This window comes from Osmerus eperlanus, chromosome 21 (genome assembly GCF_963692335.1).
Source record: "Osmerus eperlanus chromosome 21, fOsmEpe2.1, whole genome shotgun sequence".
NCBI classification, from domain to species: Eukaryota; Metazoa; Chordata; class Actinopteri; order Osmeriformes; family Osmeridae; genus Osmerus; species Osmerus eperlanus.
In genome coordinates this window covers 637,230-656,088 of record NC_085038.1, presented here as the reverse complement: position 1 = coordinate 656,088, position 18,859 = coordinate 637,230, and the positions used below count along the sequence as shown (strand labels likewise).

General features: G+C 50.8%; 1 protein-coding gene across 11 annotated transcripts in view; it reads right to left on the bottom strand.

Moving 5' to 3' along the window:
* The window catches only part of LOC134007827 (probable ubiquitin carboxyl-terminal hydrolase FAF-X), a 28,291-nt gene extending 10,133 nt beyond the window's left edge, over positions 1–18,158 (bottom strand). For 2 of the 11 annotated variants that reach the window (XM_062447526.1, XM_062447527.1), the window contains exons 1-35: positions 17,784–18,157; positions 13,290–13,547; positions 13,046–13,191; positions 12,878–12,957; positions 12,623–12,735; positions 12,206–12,442; positions 11,875–11,990; positions 11,533–11,784; positions 11,142–11,280; positions 10,640–10,792; positions 10,300–10,404; positions 9,678–9,884; positions 9,294–9,430; positions 8,730–8,863; positions 8,503–8,593; positions 8,222–8,335; positions 7,907–8,135; positions 7,670–7,765; positions 7,300–7,511; positions 6,867–7,107; positions 6,458–6,607; positions 6,214–6,334; positions 5,792–5,922; positions 5,367–5,657; positions 5,137–5,262; positions 4,755–4,895; positions 4,511–4,677; positions 4,242–4,350; positions 3,970–4,116; positions 3,719–3,865; positions 3,375–3,582; positions 2,990–3,210; positions 2,435–2,616; positions 407–580; positions 182–323 (exon numbers count right to left, since the gene is read on the bottom strand). In XM_062447526.1, coding sequence (XP_062303510.1) covers positions 182–323; positions 407–580; positions 2,435–2,616; positions 2,990–3,210; positions 3,375–3,582; positions 3,719–3,865; positions 3,970–4,116; positions 4,242–4,350; positions 4,511–4,677; positions 4,755–4,895; positions 5,137–5,262; positions 5,367–5,657; positions 5,792–5,922; positions 6,214–6,334; positions 6,458–6,607; positions 6,867–7,107; positions 7,300–7,511; positions 7,670–7,765; positions 7,907–8,135; positions 8,222–8,335; positions 8,503–8,593; positions 8,730–8,863; positions 9,294–9,430; positions 9,678–9,884; positions 10,300–10,404; positions 10,640–10,792; positions 11,142–11,280; positions 11,533–11,784; positions 11,875–11,990; positions 12,206–12,442; positions 12,623–12,735; positions 12,878–12,957; positions 13,046–13,191; positions 13,290–13,385 — 5,355 coding nt within the window. In that variant the 5' untranslated portion in view covers positions 13,386–13,547; positions 17,784–18,157. Of the gene's footprint in view, positions 1–181; positions 324–406; positions 581–2,434; positions 2,617–2,989; positions 3,211–3,374; positions 3,583–3,718; positions 3,866–3,969; positions 4,117–4,241; positions 4,351–4,510; positions 4,678–4,754; positions 4,896–5,136; positions 5,263–5,366; positions 5,658–5,791; positions 5,923–6,213; positions 6,335–6,457; positions 6,608–6,866; positions 7,108–7,299; positions 7,512–7,669; positions 7,766–7,906; positions 8,136–8,221; positions 8,336–8,502; positions 8,594–8,729; positions 8,864–9,293; positions 9,431–9,677; positions 9,885–10,299; positions 10,405–10,639; positions 10,793–11,141; positions 11,281–11,532; positions 11,785–11,874; positions 11,991–12,205; positions 12,443–12,622; positions 12,736–12,877; positions 12,958–13,045; positions 13,192–13,289; positions 13,548–17,783 lie in introns of all 11 variants that reach the window. The other 9 variants (XM_062447529.1, XM_062447531.1, XM_062447530.1 and 6 more) reach the window with 9 other exon arrangements.
* Between the last annotated feature and the right edge of the window lie 701 nt (positions 18,159–18,859).

Here is an 18,859-nt window from a genome sequence, read left to right as displayed (position 1 = left end):
TTGGGTGTTAACATCAAACAGCAGGACACTCGGATCCGAGGAGGCAAGCCACAGGTCAGGACACTCGGATCCGAGGAGGCAAGCCACAGGTCAGGACACTCGGATCAGAGGAGGCAAGCCACAGGTCAGGACACTCGGATCAGAGGAGGCAAGCCACAGGTCAGGAGAAAAGGACAGGAACCTTCTTGTTGCACTTTTCACAGTGGTAGGCGTTGGCCCCCTCCAGCAGGTCTCCCTTCACGTACTGCTCCATGGAGTCCAGAAGGTTCTGGTGGTTTCTGATGTCCACGTTCAACGTGGTGAAGGACTCCTCACACTCGTACCTACACACACACACACACACTCAGATGCACTGGTACCATACATGTTTGTGTGTGTGTGTGTGTGTGTGTGTGTGTGTGTGTACCTGTGAGGACAGCCCTGGCAGATCTTCTGGTCGGCAAAGGAGCCCCCCAGCACCTTGCTGAGCATGGAGGCATGTCCCAGGGCCTTCAGGGCCTCGTCCAGACTGTCCACCAGGGAGTTAAAGAACTCCAGCGCATCGTGCTGCTCGCGCAGGTTCACCGGCTCCCCCCACAACCTGCAGGGGGGAGGGAGGGAGAATACAAGAGGGAGGAATTAAGGAACGGAATAACTACGCCTACTGAGAGTTTGGGTTGGTTAAAGGTGTTGATCTGTGGACATCACTTATGATAAGGGCTCTACGATGGAAGCAAATCAGTGACATCATGTTTTGAATTTGAAAGTCATTGAAGACTTAATATTGACATGTGACAATTGACAATGTGTTGGTTTTTAATTCATCTCTTTAAAATTGAAATAAGAATTAATTTCTATGTTCAAGGGTTGGAAATTCAGGTTGCTCAACTTCGACAGAAACATTCTGATACCAAAAATTCAATCAAAAAACAATTCAAGCTTCAGAAATTCAAATAGAACAAAATTCAGGCTGCTCAAATTCAAATGGTGAAACTCAGATCCCAAAAATTCGAACCAAAAATATTGGAGCTGAAAGACTTCAAGCCCAAATAAAATCAGATTTCTTTCGACTCCAATTCTTTCGACTCCAATTCTTTCGACTCCAATTCTTTCGACTCCAATTCTTTCGACTCCAATTCTTTCGACTCCAATTCTTTCGACTCCAATTCTTTCGACTCCAATTCTTTCGACTCCAATTCTTTCGACTCCAATTCTTTCGACTCCAATTCTTTCGACTCCAATTCTTTCGACTCCAATTCTTTCGACTCCAATTCTTGGGATCTGAATTTCACCTTTCGAATTTAAGCAGCCTGAATTTTGTTCTCTTTGAATTTCTGAAGCTTGAATTTGTTTTTCCTTTAAATTCATATAGCAATTTTAAAAAGAGCTGAATTCTAAACCAACAATTTCGGTGGTGTTTACATTTCAATATTAAGTATTCAATGGCTTTTAAAATTCAAAACATTATGTCACTGATTTGCTTCCATACTCTACAAATCGAATTTGACCGAAACATTTTCTAAATGAAAGAATATGATACTGGACCCTGGACTTGCGACCAAACGAGAGACGATGGTTGCAGTGTGGAACCTGATGGTTGCAGTGTGGAACCTGATGGTTGCAGTGTGGAACCTGATGGTTGCAGTGTGGAACCTGATGGTTGCAGTGTGGAACCTGATGGTTGCAGTGTGGAACCTGATGGTTGCAGTGTGGAACCTGATGGTTGCAGTGTGGAACCTGATGGTTGCAGTGTGGAACCTGATGGTTGCAGTGTGGAACCTGATGGTTGCAGTGTGGAACCTGATGGTTGCAGTGTGGAACCTGATGGTTGCAGTGTGGAACCTGATGGTTGCAGTGTGGAACCTGATGGTTGCAGTGTGGAACCTGATGGTTGCAGTGTGGAACCTGATGGTTGCAGTGTGGAACCTGATGGTTGCAGTGTGGAACCTGATGGTTGCAGTGTGGAACCTGATGGTTGCAGTGTGGAACCTGATGGTTGCAGTGTGGAACCTGATGGTTGCAGTGTGGAACCTGATGGTTGTAGTGTGGAACCTGATGGTTGTAGTGTGGAACCTGATGGTTGCAGTGTGGAACCTGATGGTTGTAGTGTGGAACCTGATGGTTGCAGTGTGGAACCTGATGGTTGCAGTGTGGAACCTGATGGTTGCAGTGTGGAACCTGATGGTTGCAGTGTGGAACCTGATGGTTGTAGTGTGGAACCTGATGGTTGCAGTGTGGAACCTGATGGTTGTAGTGTGGAACCTGATGGTTGCAGTGTGGAACCTGATGGTTGTAGTGTGGAACCTGATGGTTGTAGTGTGGAACCTGATGGTTGCAGTGTGGAACCTGATGGTTGTAGTGTGGAACCTGATGGTTGTAGTGTGGAACCTGATGGTTGTAGTGTGGAACCTGATGGTTGCAGTGTGGAACCTGATGGTTGCAGTGTGGAACCTACCTGAACTGCTTCCAGAACCCTCTGGGGACGTAGTACTGCAGCCTAGAGGCGGCCAGGTGACCAAAGATGACCTGCAGGTGGCGCAGCACCCCCATGTTGTACTCCTTCCTGTCCTCAGACTTGGGCTTGTCGTCAAACTGGTGGTTGTAGCTAAACACTTCGTCCCGAGGGTCTGCGTTACCCTGACAACAACAACAACAACACACGTGACTTTATGTTCGGTCCACAGTGACATACAGGAACAGGAACTAGACCAGACCCTCCTATCCTGGACCCTGTCTCCTCTCTCACCCCTCCTAGCCTGGACCCTGTCTCCTGTCTCACCCCTCCTAGCCTGGACCCTGTCTCCTGTCTCACCCCTCCTATCCTGGACCCTGTCTCCTCTCTCACCCCTCCTAGCCTGGACCCTGTCTCCTGTCTCACCCCTCCTAGCCTGGACCCTGTCTCCTGTCTCACCCCTCCTAGCCTGGACCCTGTCTCCTGTCTCACCCCTCCTAGCCTGGACCCTGTCTCCTGTCTCACCCCTCCTAGCCTGGACCCTGTCTCCTGTCTCACCTCGCTCTCCTGCTTCTCGTCTCCTGACGTGTCTTCGTCCACGTCGGAGCCGGTCCCCTCCACGGCCAGGATGCCGTTGCGTATGGGCGGGATCATGTAGAGCTGCTGGATGACTGAGTTCATGTAGCAGGTGGCGCCCGCGTTCTTCAGCCCAACGAAGCCCTTGGTGGGTCGCGGGCCTACGGGGGGCAGGTACTCCCACTCCGTCAGAGACTCACAGCCTGGGGGAGGAGAAGGAAAGTAGTCCATTCCATTTTGTTAAATTCCCTTTACTGACGCCTTTATAAATACAAGAAAGGTTGTTACTCTTACAATAAAAGTTCCTGAATAACTGCCGCTCCTCAGTGAATACAATGTAAGTGTAGCGTACATCGAAGGTGTTTACCTAGGTAGTACATGTCGGTGAGCGTGTCGACGATCTGCTTGAGGTTGCGTACACAGCCCACCGCCAGCGCCACCAGCAGCTCCAAGCCGGCGTTGATAGAGGCGGGGCTGCTGCACACAGGGATGGCCTGCTCTGGGGGGAACTCCCCACTCTTCATGTACTGCAGGTACACGTTAGACGCAGGGAAGATGAAGTCATCTATCAGCTCCTGGAGGGAGGGAAGGAGAGGGATAACAATTGTTAAAGCGGACGGGTGTAGCTAGGTGGTAGCTCATTTGACTGCAGATCAAGAGGTATCAGGTTCAAATCCCCCCTTGTACATCGCTTTACAGAGGCAGACCTACCTTGATGAGGTTAGCCCCTCCCGTCTCACAGCCGATGTAGAACTTCTTCTGTGGAGTCTGGAAAGAGAGCAGCTCCTTGGTGACCCCCAGGTGACCTTCCAGAATGGTCTCCTCCACCCCAGTCTCCCCCGACCGCTTCACCTCGTCCTGAGAAGACAACACACCATCACCACAACAGTCTCTCCAACCAGCACACCGCACACTCCAGGACAGCCAAGGTGGGGGAAGTTAGAGAGTGGTCTGGGGCTCACCCTGATCCTCTTGAGCCAGGCGATCTGGTTGTTGAGCAGCACCTCGGCATTGGGCAGGTTGATGTTGCTGTTGTAGGCGTAGTTGAGGAGGTGTCTCAGCAGGGTGAAGTAGTCTCCAGCCTGCTTCGCCCGCTCCTTAGCTGTCGTCTGGAGAGATCAATACTCACACGTTCACAAGAGAAAGGCTTTCAGACAGGGTCACACCTCAACCAACACGCTCCTCAGCTGCCTGGCGTTCCCAGGCAGGAAGCAGCAGGGGAGGAGAGACTCACCCCCAACACGGTGAACAGCAGGGTTATGAAGAACAGGAGGGGTCTGTGGCCCATACAGCACCTGGTGGCCATGAGGAAGAACTGCTCCTGGGCCATCTGCCTCACAGACCTGCACACACACACGTCAGAGGGGTGTGAGGACGGAGTCGTGAGGGAGGAGGACAGAGAGAGAGAGAGACAGCAAGAGAGAGAGAGACAGCAAGAGAGAGCCAGCAAGAGAGAGAGAGCCAGCAAGAGAGAGAGAGGGAGAGCCAGCCAGCCGTACGTACTTGCTGTGGCAGTGCAGCAGCAGATCTATGATGAAGGTCTGCCAGGCCTTCTCCTTGCTGAGGGTGTCCAGGGCCGTGGGCAGCAGGGCGAAGCACAGGGTCATGACCTCCAGGGCCTCGCAGCACACCTGCTCATCCTCCCCATCTGGCTCCTGCCCCGCATTCGTCTACACGGGCAGACACGGGTTAACACACGCACACACAGACACACACACACACAGACAGACAGGGAGTCTGGCGTCACCTTCTCGTAGATCTGGCTGATGTCTTCGTTGGAGCTGAAGACCAGCTGCACAGTGCCGCAGCCTGACGCCCACACGATCTTCTGCACTGCCCGGATCACACAGATGTCTGGGATGTACTTAGACGCCTGGAAGAAGTTCTGCTGGAGACACCGGAGGAAACATTCACATTCAGGCTTTAGGAATTAAATAAACGTTTACATTTTACCTAAAACATTTGTACAACTTGAACTATACCAATAAAACCTACCTATACCAATCCTACCTCATTATAGGTACAGTATGTATATGTAGTTCTGTTGTTAATGTAACCTTAATGTCAAGTGTATCTAAATCTACGAGCTTGACGTTTGCGACAGACGGCCTGAGGGGGCGTGTCCTCACCTCGTCAGAGATCTGCTGAGCCAACCGGATGGCCACGTTGCGCAGCATGCACTCAGAGGCGGGGTTTGGGATGTTCTGAAGTGCATTCTGCAGCACCAGCGCCTGGTCGTGCGTGGCCTGGTTGATCTGGAAGGACAGAGGAGTTAGGACTGGGGCTCTCCTCACACAGGGGGACGAGGGGGTCAAAGGGGGTCTGTGAGGCGCCGCTCTCCTCGGTGAACAAGTCTTACAGGGTTATTTACCGGCGAGGCTGGGGTGGTGCCCTCCACCTCCGGCTGGCACGCCTCTGCCACCGCCTTCACGTGCCCGAAGCCCACGGCGGTGAGCAGCAGCTTGGCGATCTTCAGGGCGTTGAGGTACGCCCCCCGACGGGTCTCCATGTCGGCGCTGGGCAGGAAGTTGTTCCTGGTGAGCATGCTCAGTACGAGCGGGAGCCCGCCGCTCTTCAGGAAGTTGAACTGGAAGTCGCAGGCGTCCTCTCCCAGGGTGCCGCTGGCAGGCATGAGCAGAGCGTACACCACCTGGGGGGGGAAGGAGTCTCTCAGGGGGCGAGGAGGGCAGGAAAGGACACATCTAGCCACAGGTGGGCTGTATTTATACTGGAGGAGCGAGCTGAACCACTTCTCACACACAGCCCTCTTCCTCCGCTACCCACCTCGGTGAGGTAAAGCACTTGGGAAGGCGAGGGGCCGAAGAAGCGAGAGTCCAGGGTGGGGCTGAGGCTGTTCTCCCCCAGCTTGGCGTGGTCCAGACAGATGGCTCGCAGGTTCTCCACCGTGCTGGTGTCTAAACACAACCACAACCAGCTAGCAGTATCTAAACACAACCATCTAGCAGTATCTAAACACAACCAGCTAGCAGTATCTAAACACAACCACAACCAGCTAGCAGTATCTAAACACAACCAGCTAGCAGTATCTAAACACAACCAGCTAACAGTATCTAAACACAACCACAACCAGCTAGCAGTATCTAAACACAACCAGCTAGCAGTATCTAAACACAACCAGCTAACAGTATCTAAACACAACCAGCTAATAGTGAGGCCTGTGTGTATACGTGTGTGTGTGTGTGTACCTGGGGGCATGAGCTTGGTCAGTAGCCTTGCTCCGTCTCGGAGCAGGGGCATGTTGAGGGTGCAGCCCAGGTCGGCCACCTGCCACAGGAAGGAGATGTAGCGCAGGTGCAGAGACATGATCTGGAGACGGGAGAGACACCACACATCTGGTTACACTGACTGTGATGTTGGTGTGTGTGTGTGTCTCTGCTTGTGTGTGTGTGTCTCTGCTTGTGTGTGTGTGTGTGTGTGTGTGTGTCTCACCACTCCAGGAAGACAGCTCTCCACCTCGGGGTTGGGGCCCTCACTGAAGTGGTTGCCGTGGTTCCCGGGTGAGCCGGTGGAGGAGTCTGAGGAGCTGTCAGGACTGGACGGCACCGTAGCGCTCACCTGGGTCAGCTTAGCTGTTATCAGCTGGGGAGAGAGGGTTCATACACTTCCACAAGGCTGCTGATGCACTGTACATGTCTTCTTCAACACAGCATGGCTTTATTATAATGGGTCGATTCCCGGCTGTGCCAAATGACGTTGTGTCCTTTGGCAAGGCACTTCACCCTACTTGCCTCGGGGGAATGTCCATTTACTTACTGTAAGTCCCTCTGGATAAGAGCCTCTGCTAAATGATTAAATGTAAATGTATTAGTGTTTATTATGTCAATAACAATCCACTCACCGTTTTATCTTTGAGGTTGAGCTGTCCAATCAGCTTCCTGTCGTCGGCCGGATCCACCACCTCTCCACCAATGAACAGCTCTATCTTGGTGTGCGTGGCATTGGCCTTGATGCGGGTGAGGATGCCCCTCCTCACAGAGCCGATGGTGTCGTTGGTGTGGGACCAGATGTCCAGGTCGTCCACCTGCCGCCCCTGGTTGGGGAACCGCACGATCAACGTGATGTGCTTCCCCCGGAACGCCCTGGGGGGAGGGGGGCAGAGAGAGAGAGAGTGAGAGTGAGAGAGATGGTAGAGAAACAGAAAATACACGGTTGGGCCAAGAACAGTTTAAGTCTAGATTAATAATACGTTTATTTTTTTCTAGTTTATTTTTTATTGGTAAAAGAAATGTGCAAGATGCTGTGTGTGTGTGTGTGTGTGTGTGTGTCAGTACCTGGACATGGGCAGTATGCTCCTCTCCTCATGGTAGTCACTGTCACACTCGTTGATGTACTCCTTCAACACGTTGAGCACTCGGACCATGCGGATGGCTTCCTGGCGGGCACAGTTGATGCTGTCCTTGTCTCGGTCCAGAACACACAGAGTGTCGTACGATGCCTTCAGGCGGTCGAAACACGACTGGATGAAGTCCTCGTGGATCTCCACCTGGGTCACACCAACCAAGGTTAGGGTTTGGGCTCAGAATACCACTGGCTTTCACTGGAAGTACAGGCGCTTGTGTGCGTCTGTATGTATGGTTTATTTGTAAATGTACATCTGCAATTGTATGAGTGTGTATCTGTGGGTGTGTGTATCTGTGTTACCTGGTTGACCTGCAGCTTGGGCCCCAGGTTGGTGTAGATCTCTTTCAGGAGGTCGATGGCTCTGCTGGCGATGTCGTCGCTGCCCTGGATGACCACCTGGAGAGAGAGCACATCAGTCTTGCTCCTCCACAACACACACTCACTTCTACACCACCCTACAAGTCCCTATCCATCCACAACACAGACTCACAGGTCGAGCCACAGGTAGTCCACAGAGTGAGTGTGTGTGAGACTGACCTTCCACAGGTAGTCCAGTCCGATGAGCTCCAGGTCGTCCATCATGTAAGCCCTGCGCTTGGCCACCAGCTTGCCCTCACGGCAGTTGACGGCCTTGAAGAACCTCTCGAAGCACTTCATCCCGTTCTCCGTCAGCAGAGACGGGTCCAACTGCAGAACATTGTTCTCAAAGAAGTCCTTGTTGATGTCTGGGTCCAGGTCAGGCTCGTCGCCCATCAGCTTGGAGTACCTGGTGAAAGGGGTCAGGGGTCAGGGGGGTAGCACACAGGACACACCTCACAGGCAGGCTGTTACTATGAGGGTGTGCGTGTGTACCATTTGAAACAGGCCTCGCGGTCACACAGGAAGACAGCGCTCTCAGCCAGACACTTCCAGATCTGCTTGGCCTGGGGAGCACAGAGCCACAGCTGGCCATCCTTCAGCAGGAACCTGGAGAGAGGGAGAGAGGGGGGGAGAGGGGCAGACATGGACAAAGGTCAATACTAACACACCACTGACTAACCATTGTTATCACAACCAGCAAAGCTGGTCACAAGCCAAAACACAGGCAGCTGCTCACACAGAGTCCATAACACTCTCCCCCCCCCCCTCCTCACCTCAGGAAGTTTAGTCTTTCCTGAACTTCCTGTACGTGGCTGTATCGGCTGCCCACCCTCACGTTCTGGGGGTCGAAGTCCGCATGCTCTGCTGGGAGAACCAAGGGAGAACCTGGGAGTTAGACACTGGCCCCCTACTCTCCCTGCCCCCCCCCCCGCTACAGCACCTGCTGTTCCTGCACCCTGCCCCCCCTCGCTACAGCACCTGCTGCAGACGGGGAACCAACCTTTGGAGAACTGGCGCATGGTCTCCATGTAGGCAGACAGGTTCTCAGCCACCAGGGTGACCAGCGCATGGTTGTGCTGCAGCTGGTTGATCAGGTCGTGGCGGTAGAACACGTGAGGACTCCTCTGGGTCTGACTGCAGGGGAGGAGGAGGAGAGGAGGCAGGAGGAGAGGAGGCAGGAGGGGAGGAGGAGAGACAGAGGAATCCAGTGAATACTGACATCTTAACTGATTTGAAAGCAACCAGTGTTGATGTTATCTACTTAGATAAGTGTCTATACATGTGAAGCACCATGACAGGCAGAACTAAAAAAGCTCTAAAGTGTAGACTGATGAATAGATAAGAAAGATAAAAGGATAGAGAGAGAGACACTGCATTCATCCACTAGGGGGAATTATAGCGTACTAGCAGTGTATCAAAAACAGTTACACACAAACTAAACACTGCAGTGTGTCAAGACAAGTTACGCTCAATGTATCCAGTTGCACACGTCAGGATGATGAAATACGCCATCCTCTGTGTCATGGACATCAGGACCAGGAGGGCCCCCCTCCTGTGGCCTCACCTGAGGTTCTGTGGCGCCTCTCCAAACAGGCTGCAGATCTCTCTGATCTGCTTCAGGGCCGGGATCACCCACTTCTCATTGGTCCGGAGCTCCTCGATGAAGCGGTCGATCCACTGGATCTTCTGGGTGTCTCTGTCCTGCAGACGTGGAGACGGAGGGTTGGTGAGACGGGATGGAGGTGAGACGGGATGGAGGTGAGACGGGATGGAGGTGAGACGGGATGGAGGTGAGACGGGATGGAGGTAAGACGGGATGGAGGTGAGACGGGATGGAGGTGAGACAGGATGGAGGTGAGACAGGATCATGTTCTCTCTCAAGGCCTACAGCCTCTACATGGAACAGCTGGATGCATCATTCCAGGGTCATGTGGCAGGCTGGAGGTACCTGAGAGCAGCTGTAGTCCAGGATCTTGATGTGTGCGCTGAGGGCCTGGTCCATGATGTCCACAGGGACATCGTCGCTGTGTGCCAGGTTCCACAGCAGGTTGAGCACCTTGTGGGCCATCACGCCATCCTTATCGTCCTCCGCCAGGCGCCTGATCAGCTCCAGCAGCTTCTCACGCTGCTTCTTACTGGCGCTGGTCCAGCTGGCCTGCACAAGCACACACACGCACTGAAGTTAACTAGGATGGTGTGGTGATGCAGGGTGAGGGACTAGGATGGTGTGGTGATGCAGGGTGAGGGACTAGGATGGTGTGGTGATGCAGGGTGAGGGACTAGGATGGTGTGGTGATGCAGGGTGAGGGACTAGGATGGTGTGGTGATGCAGGGTGAGGGACTAGGATGGTGTGGTGATGCAGGGTGAGGGACTAGGATGGTGTGGTGATGCAGGGTGAGGGACTAGGATGGCGTGGTGATGCAGGGTGAGGGACTAGGATGGTGTGGTGATGCAGGGTGAGGGACTAGGATGGTGTGGTGATGCAGGGTGAGGGACTAGGATGGTGTGGTGATGCAGGGTGAGGGACTAGGATGGTGTGGTGATGCAGGGTGAGGGATCTCTTGCTCACCTTGAAGCAGTCGAACAGATGGTCCAGCTGCTCAGGGGAGAAGTCCCAGGCCAGCTTGGCCAGGAGGTCATGAACGTTCTTCACTATCGCCTCGTGTTTCCCAGCCTGACAGACATGGGCAGGGAAATCAGGACTACACGCTTTTATACTGATTCTGGTTGCACCAGAAAATGGGCGTTTGTATCCTTCTAAATCAGCCTTAGAAAACACTCAACCATACTTTTGGATCAAATACAGACAGATAAAGTAATTTGTGGTGGGAGACGTTTTGACGGCGGGGGTAAACAGGAGAGGGGAGGGTTGATGGTGGGAAGGTGTCCCTGGGCAGACGTCTGCTCACCTGAGCCGCCCAGATGCTGTCCAGGTCCTGCATGGTGAGAGCCTTCTCCTTGATGACGAAGCGAAGGATCTTCTCCAGCTTCTCCACGTACTGCGGCTGGTGCAGGCTGTCCCTCAAGACGATGGACAGGATGTGGTTCTGCTGGATCCACTCCTGAGAGAGAGAGAGAGAGAGAGAGAGAGAGAGAGAGAGAGAGAGAGAGAGAGAGAGAGAGAGAGAGAGAGAGAGAGAGAGAGAGAGAGAGAGAGAGAGAGAGAGAGAGAGAGAGAGAGAGAGAGAGAGAGAGAGAGAGAGAGAGAGAGAGAGAGAGAGAGAGAGAGAGAGAGAAACATGAACACAACTCTCTCTCCATCAGTGGTGGCTGCTTAATACAGCATTCAATTTCATCCAATGATACGTTGAATTTGATGACACCCGACCTCAAATATCAGGATTCAACACTTCGGACTTCCCTGAATGCACTGTTTCCCCGTCCTATAACAGAACACGAGTGTTTCCTCACCGCCATGCGTTCAGCCGTCAGCCACTCCTCCTCCTCGGGGTTGCCATGGCGGTGTGTGTAGTAGGACACACTGGAGATGACCTTGTTCACCTCGTTCAGAGCGTTCATCTTGCCGTTGAAAGAGGAGATCTGCAGTAACCTGGATGACCAACCAATCGAGGATGTCAAGCACGAGCCAATCAAAATGCAGAGTGACTGATGAACAACCATCACCTGACTCAGGGGTGTAGGGGCAATATGTCCCACTTTTGAAAAACCGAAAAATCGGTTTCCCCTCACCCACACTCAGAAAATCTGATTTAACGGCATATTTATCCACAGCTTAAAAAAAGCCGTCTCTCCCACGTTTGAAAACAAACCTGAGCTAAAGATAAATAATAACGATGAAAACCTGAGGATCATCTTCAGGCGGAAGATCTCCAGGTTCTTTACGGTCTCCTCCTGGCCGGGGACCCTGGACGCCAGGTTCTTCAGGGACTTGATGATCATGGACAGAGCGTCGTTCTTGGCCTCGTTCTTGGCCTCCTTCTTCAGCTCCTCGTCCGTGAGGTTCTCCAGGAACTGAGGGACCATCTCGATCACCGGGAGGAAGAACTTCTTCACCGTGTGCAGCGTGAGGAACTCGTAGCACTGCCCGAACGGTCTGAACCACACACACACACACAGACACACGTCAGGAAGGAACATTTAAACGGCAGCGAGGGGGGCCAGTGTGGTGTGTTTGAGAGCGTACTTGATGAGGGCAGCGATGATCTGGACGTTGAGGGCCTGTCCACTCATGAAGCGATCGTGGAGGATCTGAAACCCGTTCAGGGTTCCAAACTTGTTGATCAGATCCACCAGCCAGCCCTGTGGGAGAGAGATGTGACACAGCGAGAGGATAACTTCTACTACAGAAATATGTTTTTAAGGTTTTCCCAAATTAATCGAATGAATAATTATGATTATTATTCAGTGAACAAAGAAAGTTCCATCTGTCTATGTGATGCATTTACTGGAAGGTAAATGCAAAATAAATGTCCATCCTAAATGGACAATAAAATGTTATCAACCCTTGTACTGACCCCTGCCCCTGCCCCTACCTTGGGCGAGCGGGGGTCGGGGGGGCGCGCGTACAGCTCGTCGTCGGCCAGCGTGGCGCCGGCAGGGACGGTCTCAGAGGGCCGTGTGCCGTTGTAGATGTGGAACTTGCAGTGGGGGTTGACGGCCATGGCCAGCAGCTCCAGCAGAGGAAACCAGTCCTGAGAGAGCTTGCTCACACACAGCTCCACCAGGCGGTGGGTGTTGTTGATGATGCATCTCTGCGGGGGAGGAAGAAAATCATCTATTTTAAAACATTTAAACAATTTTATTTCGAGATTTAGATGTGAAGTCAAAGGTTGTGTCTAGCTCAAAGGTTGAGTCCACTGGCCCCAGCTGGTCTGGTACCGGCTTGTCCTCAGCCTCTGCAGCAGCAGTCTGAACTCTGACTCCAGACTTACGTGAATCTCAAACTTCCACCCGCTCACAGCCTCGTCTGTGAGGATCTTGGTGAAAGAGATGGTCAGGCCGTCACGGAAAAACCTCTGGCAGGCCTCACACTTCCCATCCAGCCCTGAGGACACACGGCACGAGGTTCCACAAACAAGAACAGTACAAAAGTGTGTGCCAAAAACGCTCTCATCAGCACCCTACAACACTACCATGGGTTCTGGGTCGGTGTTCCTGCCCATCATGCACAACACACAGACACTTACCTTTTTTACTAAGGTCGATAGCAGCTTCAAGTAGGACCTCTAACTCCCCCTTTGGTAGGACTGGTACAACCCAGCGAGGCCTGAGCAGGGAGAGCAGGTCAGACCAGGGGGCACAGTCATGGACACAAACACTACAGCCTATATTTGGCAGTGTGTGTGTGTGTGTACCTGTTGATCATGTCATCCAGCTTGGCCAGATCTGTGTGGGGGAAGGCTGGCTCGTCCTCCTCCAGGGCGGGGGCGGCGTCGCCCTGGCCCTGCTCCTCCGCTGGGCTCACCGGGGAAGGCTCTGTGGACGAGCTGGGGGACGCCGTCTGGAGAGCACACACACGTCACGTCAACACACACATCAAGTACACTCACACACGCCCACGTACACAACACCCCCACACACACAGAGACTCGCCCTCACCTGGTTCTGTGGGGGAGGGGGCGGGCTCTGAGCGTCAGGCGCCTGGCCCTGGCTGTCATTGCCGCCGACAGGAGAGCCACGGGTGGTGGCCGTCATGCTCGCCACGGGGCAGATCTTGGCAATCTTGTCCGCTTTAGGAGGCCCTGGCCTGGGGAGGAATCACTGCCTGCTCCTGGGCAGGGACGGAGAACCTGCGGCCGGCTGCGAGGGAAAGCTCCACCTGAGGGCCAGCGCGGGCTGCAGAGAACATCGCAGAACCTGAGACACAGACAGGAAGGAAGACATGAGAGCTCTGGAGAACCTGAGACAGACAGGAAGGAAGACATGAGAGCTCTGGAGAACCTGAGACACAGACAGGAAGGAAGACATGAGAGCTCTGGAGAACCTGAGACACAGACAGGAAGGAAGACATGAGAGCTCTGGAGAACCTGAGACAGACAGGAAGGAAGACATGAGAGCTCTGGAGAACCTGAGACAGACAGGAAGGAACACATGAGAGCTCTGGAGAACCTGAGACCAACAGGAAGGAACACATGAGAGCTCTGGAGAACCTGAGACAGACAGGACGGACATGAGAGGTTTCATGTTTGTCATTCCTCCACAGGTGTGAGGTGTGGGACGTGTGTGCGGGAGGTGAGGGCTGCTTCCTGGTCCTTCTCCTAATAATGGCACAACAGGTGCCCTCAGTCCATAAGCCAGGTGCCCTCAGTCCATAAGCCAGGTGCCCTCAGTCCATAAGCCAGGTTCCCTCAGTCAAGTCCCTAAGCAAGGTGTGTTTCAAACCTGCTTCCCGATGCCATCTCTGACATCATGTATGGAGGCTGAAAGCCTGGTCATGCTGGGTTATCAATGGGGCAGGCAATTCCCCTGTTAAACCACTATCGAGATCAACAGGGTGAGAATCGGTCAACAACACAGACACCAACATGGAGTCGTGCCCAGACACACGCCCACCTCCAGCCTAGTGTTACCTCTCCTATTTCGACTTCAGCTTTGAGGTAGACTGGCCCGGACTTTCACCATACACCACACCAAGCTATTTATAGTTGTCTGTCAAACTGGTCCAGATAGCTGTGCAACAAATTGGTTCATTCAGCCATTGCACCAAACCCTCACTGACCGTGCTGGCAGGAGAATTAAAAAGTAAATGGGAGAGACTCAATCTGTCAATGTGAATTTTTAAAATGTTAGCCAACGTATGAACTTTGGCCTCCTCCTTTAGTTATCCATTTGTGTAGCGCAAGTTAGCTAGAGAACTCATTACTAAACAATTGTCTAAACTCACTTTAATTGGCTAAACTCATTTTAACTTTACTAAACTCAAATGGCTACACAGGACAAGTCTTGAAATCCTGTCAGTCATGATGGTTCTCTGGTCTGAGACTAGCTCGAGCACCGCTTCCTGTCAGTCATGACGGTTCTCTGGTCTGAGACTAGCTCGAGCACCGCTTCCTGTCAGTCATGACGGTTCTCTGGTCTGAGACTAGCTCGAGCACCGCTTCCTGTCAGTCATGACGGTTCTCTGGTCTGAGACTAGCTCGAGCACCGCTTCCTGTCAGTCATGACGGTTCTCTGGTCTGAGACTAGCTCGAGCACCGCTTCCTGTCAGTCATGACGGTTCTCTGGTCTGAGACTAGCTCGAGCACCGCTTCCTGTCAGTCATGACGGTTCTCTGGTCTGAGACTAGCTCGAGCACCGCTTCCTGTCAGTCATGACGGTTCTCTGGTCTGAGACTAGCTCGAGCACCGCTTCCTGTCAGTCATGACGGTTCTCTGGTCTGAGACTAGCTCGAGCACCGCTTCCTGTCAGTCATGACGGTTCTCTGGTCTGAGACTAGCTCGAGCACCGCTTCCTGTCAGTCATGACGGTTCTCTGGTCTGAGACTAGCTCGAGCACCGCTTCCTGTCAGTCATGACGGTTCTCTGGTCTGAGACTAGCTCGAGCACCGCTTCCTGTCAGTCATGACGGTTCTCTGGTCTGAGACTAGCTCGAGCACCGCTTCCTGTCAGTCATGACGGTTCTCTGGTCTGAGACTAGCTCGAGCACCGCTTCCTGTCAGTCATGACGGTTCTCTGGTCTGAGACTAGCTCGAGCACCGCTTCCTGTCAGTCATGACGGTTCTCTGGTCTGAGACTAGCTCGAGCACCGCTTCCTGTCTGCTGCTAAAAATCCAGCTCAGTAACTCTTTCTGGAGCACCATGGACGCAGTGGACCGTACAATGTTTTTGATGCAAATAACAGTGACGCAAAAGACACAAATAACAGTAAAGCTGATGATAACTGTTTCACCTCTAACCCAACTGTTACAACTGTGGGCGCTTCTGGAAGGAAAAGGTATAGAAGATATAGCTTATCCTAAGATAGGCAGAGAGTTAGAGATAACCCGTCTACCCCTCTCACAGACTGCAGATCCTGAGAGCAACCCAAGTCCAGGAGAGCTCACCTACAAAATGACTCAGATTTATATTTAACTATGTGGGCAGTTTGCAAGTTTGACAGGTAGAAGTCTGCCCTCGAGAGAAGCTGGAGGAGTCATACGTGTTGTAAACTAGTCATACGTGTTGTAAACTAGTCCGAAAGAAAGTGTCCCACGCAGATGCTAGGAAGAGCCCATAAGATTCTATATTTTGATTTGAAACATACGAGTTTGGACAGGTTTATTTTGCTTTAGGCTAACCAATGTCCTATTGCTCCGTTTGCCACTAATGAATGGGCTTCAGTGGGCCACTCTCTGCACAAGAAGATACAGTAAAGTGGAAATGATGATACTTCGCCTATAGTGTTGACACTGCCAGCAGTGAGGCTTGTAAAGTCAGCTGATAAGACCTGCGGTTAGGAACTGGTAACAGGGGTTTCTGTGAGGCAGAGATCAAAACACTCATACATTTCAGGACAAAAAACATATGATTGTTGTTTTAACTCTATCACTGCGTTTGAGACAAATTGGTGAGTCACAATGATAGACAACGGAACTGACGGAACGGAAACGTTAGTGCTAAACCAGGCCTTGCTAGTACTGGCCTGCAAAGACCATTTTTAGGCCTGAAAAATCGTCAACATTTTACCTATATATTTCAGACAGCATTAAAGTGTCATGCTATCTGCACAGTTTAATGCCATTTAGTCCAACAGTTGGCTGCAAGTTACAAATGAGCCATTCTCAAAGGTAAACACTGTGCAGACTATTGCCTGGTAATGGCTGAGACGTGTGAATAACTCATGTCGGTACTAGCAATTCCAATCACGAACACATTCCCTTATCGCTACATCTGTCTAAATATATAAGCCACTAGCCAACCAGCATCTTGAGAATTTTGCAATGGGATAAATATAACAATTGATAATAGGCTAGTAATACACTGTAGTTGCCATATTCTGTAATTACTCTATGAAAAATGTTATCTAGCTATGCAAAGTACGCGACGTTAACACAAATGTACAACACTACATTTATGTTAAACGTGGCGATCTAGCTAGCACAACGGTCGACGGGGTATTAACACCGAGCCATTTTAATTTTATGTAACATCCAGCTAGAAATAAAATATATTGGAAGAAAAACTGCACCACTAGCTAACGGTAGCTAATGCGTTAGAAATGTAGCTAGCTAGTTAGCCAACTTTATAAACCATTGTCAACTGTCAGGTTGCTCCCACAAGCATGTTAACTGAATTTCAAGAAAACAACCTAGTACTGGTCAGTCTTATCTGAGCGTTTTGTAGCTAGAAAACCAAAAGGCCAGAATATGGTCGCTGGTACAACTAGCTGCGCCAAGACAGGAACGAACTGTTAGCGAGAGCTAGCACGGCCCAGCTGTAGATCATAACAACCGAACCAGCAGCAGTAGCATCGGGCCTGCTGCTAAAGCACTCCCTCTCGCCTGACATAACAATCAAGAGGCCACCGCGTTTCACTGAGAATCGGACACGTAGCTAGCCATGGCGTTAATAACTGTGCTTCGTTTACATGATGAAGCTGGCCAAGCAAGGCATGTGTGAACTGACCTTGAACACATTTACACCCAAGCTCACTTGATTACTATATCCCATTCCCCAAAGCAAACATGAACAGGTTAGTATGGGAAGACGTCAGCCATTTTACCACACTAATAAAAATACAGACAGCTGGCTAGTTAGCCGTACAACCGGCATGCCAGCATTAGTTTTTTTAATAAATGTTACGAAACTTGCATTAATGTCGTCTGACAAAGACTAGCTAGCAAGCTACGAGCTCTAACTCACGACATTGACTTTGAATTATGTTTCTTCTGTTGATACCAGGTGTAGCTAGCAGTGAGCTAGCTAACCACTTTGCTAGGCTAACAGTGTCGCTAGAAGCCTGGATAGCTAACAAAGACAATTTTACGTTGGTCTAGTTAGCCTGCTGCTAACTAGCCAGCTAGCCGGCATGCTACAAGGGCTAGCTAGCTGTCAATAACATCACACTATCAGCCGGTTAGCAAACTGTGCTAGGCAGCTAGCAAATGTTTCTTACCAGAATTTTGATGTGACGTCTTCTGTTCACTTATTCCGTCTATGAATCTTTCTATTTCATGTTTTGTTTATCGGCGTTTATCATGTAAGATTTCTAGGTATGCACTGGGTTTGCGAGCTAGTATGCTATCTCGCTTCCTTGAATTTTTTTGTCTGCACTTGGGGTGTTTTTCCTGCGTCACCATCGACCCCCTACTGGTTTAGCTCCACTTCTGACAGTTTCCTACAAGTCAGTTGGCTATGCAAGTTAATATGCCGACAGAATCACCAAACGTTCGCTTTCTTTGCTTTACAGACGAAAATAAGTTTAACGTATTCTTATTAACAAAATATAGTGCTAAATGGGGTATACAATGCTTACGCTCATAGTACAAAATTATTTCAAAGGTGGTAGCAAACGGACTACGCTCAAAACAAAAGACAGTCAGTCGGCTAGTAGCCTACTGTCAGGTACAGGTTCTCTTGTCCTGTGGTTGCTATAGCTACGTAGTGAACTCGCAGTAGTAGCCTTCTGAGTCGGGTATAACGCCATCATCTCGTTAAAATGTTTTAAGATTGCCGGTTGCACAAAACACTAGAAACTTCCAAAACACAAGAAAATACTACTTATGAAACTTTTCTCAATTGACATCCAAGACAGGGTAAAGATAATTGATTTGGAAATAACCACATAACTAGAGAGGTGTTTTAGAGGGTGTGGATCCATTCGGCCTACAGTTCATTCTGTGTCCATTAGTTTTAACTGCTGCTGAAGAGAAGGTTCGTGATTATCTTGAGATCTCTAAGCTTTAGGAAACAGCATTCTAAAGCATAATATCAAATACTGCCAATAAAGGTTAAATAAAGCTACTTTATAAAGTGAACTGGGTGATTGAAATTGTAATTTTTTAGACTGCCACTTGCTTTTCAGTAGGGATAGAAACAACGGACAAATAGGCTATATGTTGGCATGACAATCAACGCAATCAACAACCAGGATGTTTTTATTTTTAAATTTTTACATTTTGAGAATTGATCGGATAGGCCATTGTTTTTATCGGCGTGAATACATGGTTGGCCGTTTGTTACCAGCGTAAT